At 43.9% G+C, this 17,200-nt stretch overlaps 1 protein-coding gene across 1 annotated transcript in view; it reads left to right on the top strand.

Moving 5' to 3' along the window:
- The window catches only part of LOC109308633 (protein ZBED8-like), a 17,908-nt gene extending 1,588 nt beyond the window's left edge, over positions 1–16,320 (top strand). Inside the window, exon 2 of the mRNA XM_019533099.1 lies at positions 14,821–16,320. Within this exon, the coding sequence (XP_019388644.1) occupies positions 14,821–16,320 (1,500 nt within the window). The remainder of the gene's footprint in view (positions 1–14,820) is intronic.
- Positions 16,321–17,200: the final 880 nt, after the last annotated feature.

Raw genomic sequence — 17,200 nt, 5'->3', positions numbered from 1 at the left:
TGGGGATTTTTAAAAGGAAGTTAGATGAGCACCTTGCCGGGGTCATCTGACCCCGGTGCTCTTTCCTGCTCAGGCAGGGGGTCGGACTAGATGATCTACCTAGGTCCCTTCCGACTCTAGCTACTATGAAACTATGAAACTATCACTTCCTGTCCTTGCTGTAGGAAGACATTAACATCATGCCCCTGTGGTAATAGCAGTGTTTTAGAGAGTTCTTGGAGTATTGGGGTAATATGCCTGGTAGTTGTGCAAAAGTTTTGTTTGTATAGTTTTAAACACTTGTACAATATTAGTTTACATAGGGATGATCCTGTCTTGTGCAAGGTTTAGGTGACCTACTGGGGTCCCTTCCAGCCCTACTTTTCTGTGATTCATTTCATTTTAAGTTAAAAGGATTACAGATAGAAGTACATCAAAGTCTTTGCACATGCTCAGTTTCCACATCATCCATTTTACATCCTGGTAGGTAATGAAACCAGTTAATTGGTTCATGACTCTAGTCTGCATCTCTTAGACCCCAGATTCTGTCCATCTTGTGACCTTTACTTTCATTGTTTATCTGCCTCTTGAGCCAGAACAAGTCAGTATATGCAATTTACCCATATAAAAAGGTTTTAATCCCAGTTTGTTTACATGCCCTGCAATTTGAATTAGGGACCCGCCAATGAGCCCAAAGTCAATTTCTATTAAGTTCTTTTGAATATTCAGGTTGGAATATTCAGGTTGCCTGCAACATCTACCACATCTCAGTATAATAGTCTTCAAGACTTCTCCATGATTCCAAGATCTTACATCTTTAACAAAAGACAAACATATAGTATTCAATCTTGAATATGTAGTATTTAATCTTGAATATTACTTTATTTTTAAATATCCTTCTAGCCCTAAACCTGAATAAGGAAGAGACACCACTTGCCAAGTTATTTTTAAATCAAGAGGGGCTAAATATTACATATTTCTAAGCACCAGCCAAGATGGACACCTTGGGAAGATTCTAGTTCCCAAAACTCAGTGAGAAGCACCGTGAACCTAGTATATTCTGTTTCATTTTAAGAAAAATCTACCCTTTAAATCAGGATTAGGATTAAAAAGTTGCAAAGGTTGTTGCCATTCTGTTGCTAGAGCTAAAGTATTTATTGCTTTGAGAAGAGTCAATGGCACATTTAGAGAGTCACTGTCAGTGGATTAATTGAGTAGCTCATTGATCAGTCAAAGTTGGATGGACTGTGGAAGATTAATATGGGTGTTCAGCACCAAACAGAATGTAGTATGATGTAAGTTTGGGTCCTAAAACAACACCACAGTACAAATAAAACTCGCTACGTGCTGCTACCAGTCAAAGGTAAGAGAGGAGGTGAGCAGGAGCAGAGATGACACCACAGTTGGTTTTCCCCAGCATTTTGGTACAATTGAAAATAGTATTTTACATTATTCTAATTTGCTCTAGCTGCCTGTGTAATAAAACCACCTTTGTGCTTCGCAAGTTCTTTGTCTCACTGATTGCATCTGCCATTTTTATGATCATTTCAACTATACAAACAAATTAAATGAGGAAGCTCATCTATTCATATTGCTGAAGTCAGGATGTTTCTTGGTATTGTGCAGCTAAGATATTGCTTTATATGCACCAGGATTAATTGGATCTTGGAGTTATGGGCTCTTTCCTCCCTTTATTAATAATAAGAAGTCATACTTTTGTCCCAAATATTTGTATTGTGACATTAACAAAGGCTTCTATACCAACATGCTGCTTGAGAATGTGGCCACGAACATTTGAAGAAAAAAAATCCCTTGCTTTTCTCCCTCATGACTACTTCTCTTCTGCAAACTGCAGATCCCTTATTCCAGTTCCTTCACTCCCCATGGCACCTGAATACCCGCAACAGTAACAGGTCCTTACACCAGGACAAAGCTGGGAAGGCAATCCTGGTCTCATGGAAGTCAATAGCAAATTCCTGCTTCCTGAAGCCAAGATTTTACCCTACATAAGGAAAATGTAAGAGAAATCCTTCATCTGGCTTGTTTGTTGAGGACAAGCATTGCAATCAGCACTAGCAGCTGCAAGTTATACTCTTAAAAATATATATTATATAGTGTTGTCACCAGCAGACAACCTGAAGACATCCATCAGCTTTTGAGCTACTGGCCATTGTTTTCTATACCAGTTTTTTAGAGGCAGCACCATCCTTCAAGGTAGTACAGAACTTCTGTGAACTGACATCACAGCATTAAGCAAACAATGCTGCTACTGTCAAAGAGAGAAAATTCAAGAAGTGGAGTGATAGGAAATGCCTCATTCATGTTCAGACAACCATCCTGAACATTTAGATGGTTTTCTGAATAGACAGAATGAGCCTCTTGAGTTTGGTTTCACTGGCACCTTAAGAACTGGTGAGGCAGAAAATGCATAGGAAGGATTTAAGGTTGAGCAGTCTTTCCTGCCAAGGAATTAAGCAATACATCTCATCATTCACATGCAAATGTAATTTAGAACTTCTTTTTTAGGAATTATTCTAAAGATTTCCCTTTTTTTCAACCATTACAAAACACCAGATACAGTAAGTTGATGCTCTTTGGACAGAAGGCAGACAGCAGGGAACAAGAATCCAGTAAGTAACACTGGAAAGGCTGAGTCACATTCACTATTTAGTTAAGTTACCTCCATTCATGGGCAGATCTCAAATTTAAAAAAAAAAAAAAAAGTGGAGGGGAAGAATGCAAATGGTAAAGTACATCATCGCATATGAACAAAGCAGATGTTTTCCCTCCAGTTAAAAAGAAAGTAGAAGCTTTGCTAATATGCTAGGGGCCTAGAGATGTATTATTCAGTTTAAGATAGAAGCCAAAACAAATATAACTTCCTCAAAATTAGTTTTATTTCATTTTATCGCTCTCCCTCATAGGAGCTTCATTACCAGGAGCAGCTAAGAGACGGCTGAATTGCAGAACAAAGGGTTGGTGGAACATCAAGACCATTTAAAAGGAGAGGGCCATTAACCCCTGTGGAATGAAGAGTTTAGTGCTGTCTGACTAGATACGTTGCTGTCCCTCCCAGGCAGTTGGTTTTAAACTTTGGGTGGACCAAGAATCACAGGGGGAGGGGCTTGCAAGTGTACCAGTGTACCCCTTCTGGACCCACCCCTTTCTCCATTCCCTTGGAGATTATCTGTTGTTCTGCACGAAGTTACTAGTAACAGTCCTAAAATACTATGGCTGAAGACTCTCTCTCCTTACAAATTTCCTTGCTTGCGTATTCAACCCCAAGGGACACCAAGACACCTCCAACGTAAGTTTCAGATGCCCACTAAGTTTTAAGGCTATATGCTCTATTGAATGTTGCACCCAAGGATGAGCAAAGGCCTTCCATATATATGTGTAGATTTATTTCCTTTTCCAAATGTTGCATATGCCAGAAATGTAATAAAGTAGCAGAAACTATTTTCAAACTTTATCGCTGCAGGAACTGAATCTTCAGATCTCTTTAGGAATACACCAAGACTCATCCAACACTGGAATCATATCCAGATTTATCCTTTTGCCTTGTTTCCACATGTACACACTCATTTAATGCACATAAGAGCAACATGCACTAGCAAGTTAGAGCTGCCAGTGCCTTTAGTGCACAATTTTAGTAACATAGCTATCCACCACTAAGTTAGAGTGATGTATAGGGGGTGATATTTACTCATAAGCATTCACTTGCGAGTGAGCAAGATGAACATTCTTCAGGGAAAGCAAAGATTATGAAATTTGTTTCCTGCAGCACATTCTCTGTTTCCTCTCTTCCCTTTCCATGTAACTAATTTCTTCAATGTAGCAGCAACCTGGGAAGTGATCATTTATATCTTAGAAGTCATCATTTAGTTCAGAATCTGTGTGCATTATAGACTCAGGCAGCTACTGAGGTTTTGGTGCCATCATGTGGTCATTCTGATTTTGCCCGGGTATGACAATTCTTACTATTCAGAATAACTGTTCATCTTACAATAGCAAGTCAGCATCCTGCCTCTGTTTAAGGCAAGGGTCCATATTGCATGGGTCTAATAGAGCTGGATCTTACCAAATTTGGGAGGGTAAATGTTTAACAGCTTTGCCCATTCTCAGCTAATGCCCTCCTGGAGCCTGGAACCCAGTGCCTCTGCCCTCTGTATTCCACCTCTCAGGAAAACCAGAAAAGCAGCCACTTTTGGATCCCCACTCCCCATTCCAGAAGAGACGCTAGCCAGGAACTGTTATACACTGTGGGGCTGCAAGGGCAAGATCTGTACCTGGAGGCAGGAGGTGCATAACACTCTGCTCATTTCTGCCATGCAGGGGAAGACTAAGAAGATACACAATGCACAGCTGTCATTGTGTACATTAGAGATGGGGCTAGCCCAAGAGTGATGATAGCATCTGGCCCACATTTAGCTGCCAAGCAAGAAAGAGACTTTAGGCAATCTTGCAATACTCTGCAATTTTTTTCCTCCCACCAGACATTGACAGCTGAACATGGTTTTATATAAACTTTCATAAATGAAGTCAGTTAAAAGAATTTCATAGGAAATAAAAATATACCATAATTCAGGCACTTTGGACATAGATCCAACAGGTTTCACGGTTTCAGACAAAGAGGATAAAATTCTCCCCCACTGTAATACCACTGATTTCTAGAGCATATATCAGGAACAAACATGGCTCTAGAATTTGTTTTAGGTAAATTTAAATTTATTTTTGACCAGTATTAATTCTTCAAGAAGCTTCAAGCTATTACTCAAAAGTGAGATTAGCCCTCTTAATTTTGAGTCTCATTTTAAAAAACTCACCAGAAGGTATTCAAATAAAGGTAATTTCCGCTTTCCTTTTCTGTGGAAAAAAAAAAGAAAATAAAGTTGACTTCATAAACTCTGACATACTCAGACATAAAAAAAAACTTTATCAGTACTTGCATATTGTAAGCATCTTCATTATATGAATAGCACTGAAAGAAAGCTGACTCATGGCTCAAATGCATTTACCTCATCACCTTTCCTACACAAGCTTTTCTTCTGTTGGCCACTGGCCTACATAGGCAATCCTCCCCTATGCTTTTAATAGACAAAGTAAACCTGGACACTAAGACCCACCTAAAAATTAAACGTCACAGTTTAGGTCTATCCTGGGTCTTTGAATCAGAGCTCTCCCAAAATGTGGCATAGCCAGTCCTGTCCAGTGGCTCAGGAGCTTACCAGAAAGCAAGCAGACAAGGTCAAAGCAAAGTACAAAGCCAAAAGTTAAGGTCATAGTCCAAGCAAACAGATGATCAAGACCAGAAGGCCCAAGGCAGGAACAGAAATAATCAAGACCAGCCAAACCTTCCCCTCCCCTACAACAGCAACACCCAACAATACTGTTACTAAGACAAAACCCTGTAGGAAGTAAAACAGATTTCCATTATAAACCTTTCAAAGGTTGGTACATATGCACTGAACCCAACACAAGTTCTCATGTCTCTACTGTTCTTCCTAACTTTCAGCTTACTTCATCTTCCCCCAACCTTCCACTCCATGCCAGGAGTTGCGTATGCCTCCCCATTTTTTCCCCACTTATGCCTCCTCTTCATATACCATTGTTCTTCACTCTTCCTACACCAGGGGTTCCTTGCGTGCCCCACTTCTTCCTCTTTTATATTAAGAAGTTCCTTAATTTGTAGACAATAAAGGAGAAGCATAAACCAATAGATCTGGTAACCAGCCACCAAACACTTGATATGACCCCTGTTCCCCCAATCTGGTTTTCTAGTTTTTACAAAAATCATTAGGGTTATGTCCATCTGTGCTTAAGACATCGTCTGAAATTCTGGAATGGACCAGACACAGCATTTAGAAGTTATTATGTTATATACAAGGGGCAATGAGCTGAGTCTCACTTCATTCAGCCTTATTCAGACTTATTGAGGTTCCTGAGAGATGCCTTCAGGAGGCATCTGGGGGCATGGACACACATAATACTTTGAACAGTTTCAATATGGCTTAAACCTGAAGCAGAAAGACGTATAAGCCGTTACCCCAGTTTAAATCTTCCTGGAATGGTTCAAGAGTGCATCTGGAAAATAAAGCACTATTTTGACCCACTTCACTGTGAACTAGATCAGTGCTATATGACTAGGTATAGACAGTCAAAAAGCCCAAGCCTGAATTGATTCAGCATGAGTTAATGAGCTTTAATGTGCCAATCCTTGTGTTTTAAGTGTCCTTAGTATGGTTTAAGTGTAACTTCACCTTAATATACCATATTTACTCAAATCTAAGATAACCCTCCAATACTTAGATTCCACACCAGGAAAATTTTAATTTGGTATGCTTTTTATAAACAGACCTATTGATATAAGCTATAGCAACACCAGTAAGTCCTAAATTCAACATTAGCTTCAATTCAGACGTTAACTTAACTTAATCTATATTAGGTTCTGTCCAGAATCTAGTGGGTGTGTCTACACATTCAGTAATACACTGTAATTATGGCAGATTAAGTTTAGTACCTGTAATAACATGTGCTAAACTTAACACACCATAACTGGTGCTACTGACCATTAGCACAGATGAACATTTTTTGTGTGACACCTAATGCCCATTATACTAACCTACTGTACATTCATGCATTTACATGGTTTTTGCCTGTCATGCTAATGAGCTGTAGAATTAGTCCAATGGGCATTAAGCTTCTCATTTAGATGCACTCAGTGAGTGCTACTCTTTAAGTTTTAGATCCTAAAATTTAAAACTGGTCATTTTTACATGTATCCTCATGTAACAGGTAACCCTGGCCCTGTTATCAGGAGGCACAGTGGCCCCTTTAAATCCAGAACCTTCTGGGCACAGCCATCCAGTTGAGCAGGGATTAAGGATCGAGCCTGCCAGCTGGTCAGGTAACAGGAAGGGCCATATAAACCTCAAGCAGAGAAGGCCAGGGAGGCAGCAGAGAGGGAGACTCCCAATGACTATAGAGCAGCTGCAACAGCCTCCTTGGGAAAAATGCACTATGCTGTGAGACAGAAGCACAATCACATGTAAGCGGGCAGTTTGCCTCATTTTTATTTTCGTTATTGTCACATTTCCTGCGTCCCGGGGACCCGACCAACGCCACTTGCCAGCGGTTTAGTGTGTCGTCACCTGTAATTGGAGTGTCGCACACATCTGCTTCACCTGCCACGACTTTGATATTAATGGAGTTGGTTCAGTTATCCAATGCGCGCAGTCCAATTATGAGTCTCACCGGCGTCTCATGGGTCCCGAAGTTTCTGAGGGCTCCGCCACCCCTACACCCTCACCCATTCCACCGGGTTGGTGGCTGACTGTCTGGTCCAGCCACGTATCCACACATCACTCAGATGATCCACAAAAGAAAAATGAAAATCAAAACAAACACTACGACCAAGAGGGTTCCCTTGATCGGAGCGGCTGCTCCAGCCGTCTGCAGCCGTCTTCCAATACCCACTTGCCCTCCAAGGGGTCGAACCCCCTTCTTGGCTTTCGAAGAGCCCCCTTGGAGGGCTTAATCAGCTTCCCTTAACACCATTAAAGCTCACTGTTGAGCTGCACCCCTATTACAGGTACTACGGTACCCAAAGTCAAAAAGTGCCCTTCTATTAGGGTCTTTACAGTACCACGCTCCAGCCGGGCGCCGTCCGCTCCCGGTCGGTAAATACACAGTCCTGTGCCCCGCAGGGGCTAGCAGACTGGGTTCAAAAACCCCACTGGGGCTTTGCCCTTTGCCAGAGGCTCCTACCAGCACTCAGCGTTGCTCGCAAGCGTCCTTTGCAGTGTGCGCCGGCATGCTCCACCACCTCCATGTCCTCCTTCCGGTTCCGCATTTCTCCCGCTTGTTGGCCCTGGCCTCTCTTTTATGCCGGCGAAGGAAGTACCGGCCCCTCCCTTCCCCCCACACCTGGGTAAGGGGGATTTCTGCCTAGTTCCTTGGGGCTGCAGACCTGGGGCCACTGGCCCTCTGCTCAGTCTGGGAGCCAAGGAGCCTGCTGGCTCTTTCTCTCCCTCACAGTTATATGGCCATAGGGGCCTATGGTTTATGTTTAATGTTAAAGCCAGTGGTTTGTGGCTGAGGCTGTAGGGGAGGAGGAGACCTCATTAGTGCTGAGGAGCGCTGTGATAGAGGCTCAAGACCACAAGCCCAGAGTCCATTGAAGGGAGGATAGGAGCCTTGAAACCAGGTCCTAGAGGGTAGACTTAGGCAAATAGCCCTAACCACAGAAAAAGGGGCAAAGCCAGGGGGAGCTGTGGCCCCAACAGCCTGGCGTCACAGGGGTACACTGTAGAAGGCCAGTGGGCCTGGTGTTGTGGAGAGTACAAAAAGGAGGGTCTTGAACCCAAGCGGGTTAGAGAGCTAAGGTCTCGGAGTCAAGCCCTGCTTAATGGGTTTTGACTGACAGGTCTAGCAAGTGAGAGAGGTTGTAAGCCCACAGAGGCTGAGCCCCCAACATAAAGAGAAAATTATCAAAACATCTATGAGGCATGGTGCACATCAAGTTGAGGTAAGAGCGTGCATTTTGCCCTTAAGGCAGCAGCTCATTATCCTACAGGTGGTGAACCTAGAGCCTGTCTGGGAACCTTTGGGGCAGCCTCGCTCTTTTTAAGAACCAAGTAACATCAAGTGGTGGCAGGTGAATGAAAGGAAGGTAAGCTGATCCTCAGGGGAGGAATTCAGCAAGACTCAACAGATGCCACTCACTGGCCTACAAAAAAAAAAAAGAAAAAATGCAGCCGAAGACAGCACCCTGTCACACCTCACTTTCATGCTCTTCACTCTCTTCACTGTCACTGTTCTCATCTTCTCGCAAAACATTAGTTTTAATTCCATCCATGGCATTCTTGAACATTTCTTGACACTTTTAATACTGGATTGAAGCTGTCCTGCCCCCAAGAAGTAACAATCCATTTCATCATCTTAGGATAAGAGAACAAAGAGTACAAAAAAACATTAAAATATTTTCCTCTCTTCTCCCCTCCTCTCCTGAAACCCAGCAAACTGAATTTGAAGACTTGTTTTCTAAAAACAAGTTGTGCTCCTAGGCTCATTCTTGTGCTGCATATCAGCCCAGGGCACATCTTGATAAAGCTCTAAACCACATGAAAACAGCAAGTTATAATGGAAACACTAAGTGATCTCTCTCTATTTACACTGAGCAAAGCTTTTGTGGGGGGGCAGGGCGCGGGGGGAGGCAGTGGTTTAAAGCCTCTGGTGATATTTTCCAAAAGCCCAATACTGACACAATAATGAAACTGCCACATTTCAACACCTAAATTCTGGGTGGCAAGCCATCTAACATCACATCCACTTGAGAGAAGTCTTACAAAAATTATAAAATTCATCATAAAACATTCTTCTCCTTTTCCATTATTCTTTGCATATTGTATTTTCAATGCTTTTATGGACATGTCTTTGTTCAACCCTTTTTATTACTATTTTATTTCATTTCATTTGTATTATCACATTTTGCCAGAAACCTTGTGCTGCAATAGCTTTCTATATTACCAGTTGGTATTCCTGTATATTAGGTGTCATAGTAAAATTATTGTGCCTCCTGCACAGAGACATGAAAATTCCATGCAATGGATACTGACACACCTCTTTATAGTTCGCTGACTGCTAAAAGAAAATAGATTTTCTACCAAGCTAAAATTAATCACCATTATTACAAAAGTTGGAATGCTGTATTCTGTGTTGGTAGAAACTGTTATACCCTTTGCTTATGTTATACAACTGCTTTCATCTAGGTTTTTTATTCTCAGAAATCAACTAGGACCCTATCGTCTCAGAGAAATAGAGGAGCATGTAATGCATGAAACAGAAAAAGAGTTATTCCTTAGTCAAAGAGAATGTTCAGGGCTGTCCAATCAGTATCTCCCATCTGACCACCTGTCCTCTCATTGCTCCTACTGCTATACTAGTTGAGCTGGGCTTCCCCTCTCTCTTTCAGCTTCTGTTTCCTGCTTCTGCTCCTGGAGGCAGGGTGATGCAATGAGAGGAGACCCAGCAAGAGGTCCATGCTGCTCATGCTCAATTGGAGGGGGTTCAGGCTGGCTGTGTGGCCAGGAAAGGTGCCAGGCTACCTGTGGTGCATGTGGAGCTGGGAAAGCAGCCAGGCTGCACACACAGCCAGGGGAGGAGCTGAGCTGTCTGTGCTGTGCACAGGGAGAGGAGCTAGGCTGTCTGTCTGGCCAGGACAGCCAGTTTGCCCAGACTGCATTTGTGGTGACAGTGTGGGCAAGGCTACCTGTGTGGCAGGAAGAACCCCAGGAAGGTTTCCCCCCTAGTGTGTGACCTACACTGCATATAACCCAGAGGTCTGTAGCCTGCAGAGTATGCACTCCTCCACCACCCAGAAGTTGGGCAGCCCTGAACTAGTCCATTCACATTAAAGTTGAATGGCTGTGTTGAAATATCTAGTACAAGACCAACTCTATTGGTCACTATTCTCATGTCCCTGGTAAATCCACAGTACAGTCTATTTTATACTTTACTTAGCAAAAAACTAGCTAGCTTACATGTTCACATGGCCATCATTATTGACTGTGAGGCGCTCAGATACCCTTGCCAGTCATTTTTCCTTGAGATGGAGAGGTGCTATTATCTGCATGTTCCAAAATAATGAATTAAAGCACAGCAAGACTAGAATTCGAATCCTCACAGGTATTAGGCACTTAACTCCCATTGATTTCAATTGAAAAACCACTTACACTTCAAAATCAAAGAAAGTTTCCTGGGGGGATTTGTCTTAAGTAATTTGACTTAAGTCACACATGATTCTGTGGTGAAGTAAAGCAGCATTTACCAACTGGTATGCCATGGCATGCTAGTGTGCCATCAGTCACATCCTGGTGTGCCAACCCCCCTGTATTCTGACCCAGAGCACTTCAGTCTACCCCTCCTCTGACCCCATCCTGTTAGTTGAGGACACGTATTGCTCTTTGACATAGAGCACCACACCCCCGCCTTTCCTCCCTGTTCTGTCCCGCCTGTATGGTCTGTAGCCCTAATGTTTACCGCCCAATTGTGTGTTGAATCCCACCAAGTTTCAATAAGCCCTACTATGTCTAGGTTTGTACTAGCTATCTGGGGGTCGAGTTCCTCCTGCTTATTCCCCATACTTTGAGCATTAGTGTAAAGGCATTTAAGGCCTCCTATCAGTGCATGCACTCCACCTCCCCTCCCCCAATTCCTAGGACTATCCAGACACTTGTCACTTACCTGGGTACTTCTTGTGCCTGTCACCTGTCTTGGCTGGGAGGTGTCTTTGTGTCCTCCTGTGGCCCTATCGCCCGGTGAAGCTAGTTTAAAGCATGCTAGTTTAAACTGCAGGCGTGCTAGCCCTGTCTGAGGCCATGAAACCTGCCAGGTTTCAAGGAGATAGATGCAGGGGTGTCTAGGAGACTGCAACTCAGGCTCTTGACAAGCAAAACTCGTGACATGTGTGACTGTGTGTTAAGCTTCACCCCCACTGGCTCTGAGGCCTCCACATGACACGGTAGTGTGCCCCAGTGAGGTCTCCTCCTCCCATACAGCCTCATGCCAGTCCACCACTTTAAATAACAACAGGAGTAAGCAGTACACCACAGCATAGTAGCACTAGCATCTCAGGCAGCCAAACTGTCACAGAACCTTTCTTTCCTTTCCTGTAGCAGTTTCTTCTCCAGCAGCTGCCAGAGAACTCTCCCTGCCAGCCCCAACCCAGGGGCTTAGATGTGTCCAGGGCCCTGCCTCCTTCAAGTCAGCTGACTGGGGACAGGTACTAGGGGTGTTGGTCTAAGGACATGGTACTGGCGGACAAGATTATTTGGGTAAATCTGGTATCTTTTAGTAGACAAACAGAATAGTTAGATTAACATATTTTAGCAAACTTTTGGGTTGAAAAACCCTTTGTCAGGCTGAGAAAGCACCTACAGTTGGTGTGTGTGCTCTTCCTGGATGAAAGGAACAGTAAAGAAGTCAGAGGCTTCCTTCAAGTTCATCCTGGCATGGGAGCTCATGCCAGGAGACATGTTCATGCCAGGAGACATGTTCTTCCCCTGCTGCCTGGCGATGCAGTGTGTGCTGCCTCCATCTCTGAGAGCAGGACATTAACTGGTTTAAAATAAAAAAACAGAAATAGGTGTGGATGGAGTGAGGAGGGTGGCACTCACTCCATCTGCAGGTGGAGCTTGGGGAACCCCAGCAGGGAGGTTTGCCTTGAGGAACACTAGCTGCTCCATCAAACCAGGACTGAAGCCATGCCCTTGGCCCACATTGGCAGTATCTGGCATAGAGGAGACTGGCTGGTGCTGGGAGTGCTGGCACAGAAAAGTGGATCCCCCTCTTCCACATCCCCTCACTTCTGCCCTTCTGCCTTCCTGACTGTGTTCACCAGTACCTCCATCCAGTGATCAAGGGTTTTGGTGCTGCCAATGCACATGCTTACTGGACCACAATGGATCCAGCCATTTCCTGATGCCCTCCTTCAGCCACCTCACCAGTGCCTGCATGTCTGGTGACAGTGGCTTGCCCCAGCCAGGAACACTGATCCCAAATGGAGAAGTTCCAGGGTTCTCAAGTTCCCTCACTACCAGAATCACCTGGCTAAGGAGGGCATCAACAGTGCTGAAGGTCTTGGTGGCCTCAAGGCATGGCTTGAGGACCACCAAGATCTGGAAGATGGTATGCCACTGCTTTGTTAGGGGGGTCACTAATCCCAATCTCCTCAAGCAAGGCCAGCTCACGGATGGCCTTCTGTTGTTCCACCAGCTTTTCCAGCATCAGATATGTAGAGTTCCACCGAGTCTCCACAGCCTGCATGATTTTGTGCCGCGGGATGCTCAGCTTTGCCTGTTTCTCCCACAGCATCTTGCCCGCCTTGATGCCGCAGTGGAAGTAGCCCACCACCTTCCTGCATTTTGAAATCAGCTGGGTGGTAGTGCTGCATCACCAGTAGCCCTGTCCCCCTCCAAGGTGTCCCTGATTATGAGGTGCAGCTTGTGTGCCACACAGCTGATGCAAACAAAATTGACATCACAGACCACCTTGACCATATTGGCTCCATGGTCGGTGACCATGAACCCATGGGTGAGCTCGCCCTGCCCAACAAGCCACCCCTGCACCATGCAGTTCATGGGCACCATGATCTCCCTTGCCATGTGGGACTCATCCATCACCTCGGCTTAAAGGAGAGTCCACTGATGGCCTGACTGATCACACCAGTTCCCTGTGAGGGAGAGGTAGGTGTGATCTCCACCCTGGGTGCTCCAGATGTCCGAGATGAAGTGTAAGGCTACCTGTGGCCCTGCCTTGCACAGCTCCTCCCTCAAGTACTCCCAGAATGCCTCATACAGGGAGGGTACCACGATCCTGCTAAAGGTGGTGCATGCAGGCATTTGGTAGGATAGGGCCATTAACGCCATGAGCCAGCTGAACCCTGGCCACTCTGCTAAGGAGAAGGGCTGCCCATCCACAGCAAGCATCTTCCCAATGCTCTGGGTGACCTCGCTCGCTTTCAGAATGCACCCCCTTTATCTGCAGCTTTCCCCCACCACTCCACGGTAGCCTGCCTCTGCTTCATGGAGATGGGGGCTTTGGAGTGAGAGGGGTACTTCCTTTTTGGTGCCAGGCTGAGGAGGAAGAAGGGCAAGGGGGTGCTGCCTCCTGAGATGCAGCAGCATCGCCATGGTGGTGAAGTGTTTCACCTCCTTGCCTCAGATCATCTGCCTTCGTCAGTGCCGGCAAATAACGTACATGGGGTCATCTGCCACCACAAAATGATCCCACACTACACTACCTCCTGATTCTGGGTTGAGGGCGGGGGTTCTGCCTTATCCCTCTCCTCAGCGGGCAGAGGCACAACAGGGGAAACTGAGCCACCTTCCCCCACAACCTCCTCTGAGGTGCCTTCCTGAGAAAGAAACCTGGCTCTAAGGGAACTTTGAGGGGTGTGGGGCACAAACTCAGATTTCCCCTTGATCCCCAGAATTTCTTTAGCTAGGGCACTCAGGTCCCCTGGTTCCAGATCCAGCTCCTCCTCTGGAACTGGGAGGCTCATGCTGGGAGATGAAATTGGGGGTGGAGGAGACCATCATTCTGCTACTGATGGCTATTTCTGGTTTTAGGGGAGGTGGAGCAGGTACAGGGACAGGTACTGCTCCCACCTCCTTGCTCTCACTGGCAGCAGAAGACTCATGGGTGCCAGGAAAGAGAATGTGCCTGTTTGGGTGTGGGGCAGGGAACTTGCAGCCCTCTCTCTTCCTCTACTCCCTCTAGCCCAGGGGTTCTTAACCTGGGGTCCACAGACCCCCAAGAGGTCTATGGATAAATTTCAGGGGGTCCATGAACTTGGATGAGAAAAAAAATTACATCTTTATTTTCACTAACCTCTAACTGAAATTTAGCATTTCCTTCAATTATGAATGTAGGCAACAAACCACAGTAGTATTAACAGACCTGTGGCTTTGTTACTGATAGAAGTCACAGATATTTTCATATCACATTACAGTTGTGGCAGATATCTCGAAATATCATTTACGCTCATCACTCCTTCGAAATTATGGTAGTTATTAGACCTGCCACTAGATCGCACACGATCACAGTCTTCCTGTCTACAGATGCTTGTGCGAAGCAGCTGGCCAACTATCAGACAACTCTGCGCCTAGTAGTCGTTCAGCCGCCAAATGGAGAAGTCGCATGTTCTCATGTTGGTGACCCAGACCCAATTTAAGTTGAAATGTCGAAGAAAAGGAGGTATGATGAAGACTATGTATTATATGGTTTCACTTGCATTAACGAACATGACACAACACAAAAGCCACAGCGTTTTTTGTGCAGAAAAATTCTTGCGAACGGAAGTATGAAGCCAGCAAAACTGAAAGAGCACCTGTCCATCCTGAAAATGCATCTAAAGATGCGGGGGGGGTTCGTGTGAAAAAAGCTCAATTCGAAAAAGCTGGGACACTTCCAAAGCTTGGATTTTCCATTTCACAAAAACCTTTTCTTGAAGGATCCTATAAAGTTGCTTACCGGATTGCCAAACAAAAGAAGCCCCACGCTATTGGAGAGACTTTAGTAAAGCCATATGCACTGGAAATGGTCGAGCTGGTTTGGGGACGGGAACAGAGGAAAAAACTGGAAGCAGTTTCCTTGTCAAATGATGCGATACGTTCTAAAATAGTTGATATTTCTTTTAACATTTTGAAGCAGGTCATCAAGGAATTGGCAGCCTCACCATTCCCCTGTAGTTTCATCCAGTTGCATACTGAAGATCTCTCTCAATGTATCCAGCTCCTTGTTTTTGATCCCTATGTGCATGCTGACACCATCAAAGAAGAATTCTTATTTTGTGAGTCCCTTTTGGAAACTACAAAGGCCATTCACATTTTGGAACTGGTAAAAAGTTTTTTTGCCAAACAAAACTTTGACTGGAAAGAAAAGCTTCATACTCTTTGCACAGATGGAGCTCCTGCGATGCTTGGTAATACATCTGGTTTTGCTACTTTAGTGAAAAAGGAAGCTCCTCACGTCGTCGTCACTCATTGCTTTTTACACAGACATGCACTGGCAACAAAGACTCTTCCAACAACCCTGAAAGAAGTTTTGTCAACAGCCATAAAAGTCATCAACTTTATCAGAAGCAGGTCTCTGAATCATCGCATTTTTAAAAGATTTTGTCAAGAAATGGGAGCAGAATATGAAGTGCTTCTCTACCACACAGAAGTTCGCTGGCTTTCAAGAGGACAAGTCTTGAAGCGCTTGTTCAAACTAAGGGCAGAAGTTTCACTTTTTCTGAAAGAAAAAGAAAACCCACTCTTGGAACACTTTGAAAGAAAGGATTTTATCCATGGGTTGGCTTACCTGGCAGATATTTTTAACCATATGAATGAGATAAATCTTTCAATTCAAGGTCCTGAAGTTACCATTATGGATGCTACTGAAAAATTACAAGCTTTCTTGGCTAAGCTGCCGATATGGAAGAAGAGAGTAGAGGCCAACATCCTTGCAAACTTTCAAATGCTGGAGGAAGTGCTTTACCAAGATGGAGTTGAGATACAAAATTCTCTGTCGATTTCTTTGAAAAGAGATATCTGCGAACACCTGGAAACACTTCAGAACTCTTTCAAAAGTTATTTCTATCTTGATGGCATTAAAGTTGAACCAGGAATCTGCAATCCTTTTCTTTCTGATATAAACTATATCAAAGATATTGACCTAGCCAAAGATGAACTCATTGATCTTAGGACAAAAAACTTACTACGATTGGAGTTTAACTCAAAAAGCCTTGGAGAATTCTGGTGTTCCTTGAGAGAAGCCTATCCTCGCCTTGTAAAGTGAGCTATGGAAGCTTTAATTCCATTTGCAACAATATATCTTTGCAAATCAGGATTTTCAGCACTTGTAACCATCAAAACAAAAAATTGAAATTGATTGGATGTCCAGCATGATATGCGTGTTGCCTTGTCAAAGACTACCCCACAGTTTAATGTTCTTATTCAAGCTAAGCAACAACAGCCTTCACACTATGTCTTTAAAAAATAAAATTTAACTTTAACTTGCCTATATTTTAAATCTATTGTCTTGTTATTTAATGCATTAATAAAGAAGCACATATATTACTATATCACAAATTTGTTTTTTAATATTTTGATAATTGTATTTCAATATAATTGGTTTCCATACATAATCCTATGTATTTTATTTTATGCATTTAAAAACATTATTCTGAGAAGGGGTCCATAGGTTTTACCAGACTGCCAAAGGGGTCCATGGCACAAAAAAGGTTAAGAACCCCTGCTCTAGCCCCTCTCCCTCCCCTGCCAGAAGACCTAGCACCTGCCTTTCCAGCACACTTCATATCTCCTGTGCTAGTTACACACACAGACACATTTTCTAACTAATAATATCTCTTCTTAATCTTTTTTGATGTATGACTGTGTCTGACTTTTGCTTCTGTGTTGTGTATGTAACTAAAATAATACCCCTTCTTCTCTGATGTTTGACTGTCTGACTTCTGTGTTGTGTTTAGTTTACATGTGTGTGTAACTATAACTAATAATAGCTATATATAATCTCTTCTTTTTCTATAATGTATGACTGTCTAACTTCTTATGTGTTGTGTTTAATAATCTCTATCTGACTACTACTTCTATGATGTATGTGTGTGAGTGTGTGTAATGTATGTCCTTTCCTATACAGTGATGGATCACACTGCTAG

The sequence above is a fragment of the Crocodylus porosus genome, unplaced genomic scaffold, assembly GCF_001723895.1.
Source record: "Crocodylus porosus isolate Cpor-Errol unplaced genomic scaffold, CroPor_comp1, whole genome shotgun sequence".
In the NCBI taxonomy this organism is placed as follows: Eukaryota; Metazoa; Chordata; order Crocodylia; family Crocodylidae; genus Crocodylus; species Crocodylus porosus.
Note: the sequence above shows the minus strand (reverse complement) of the source record. Positions and strands in the feature narration are given on the sequence as shown.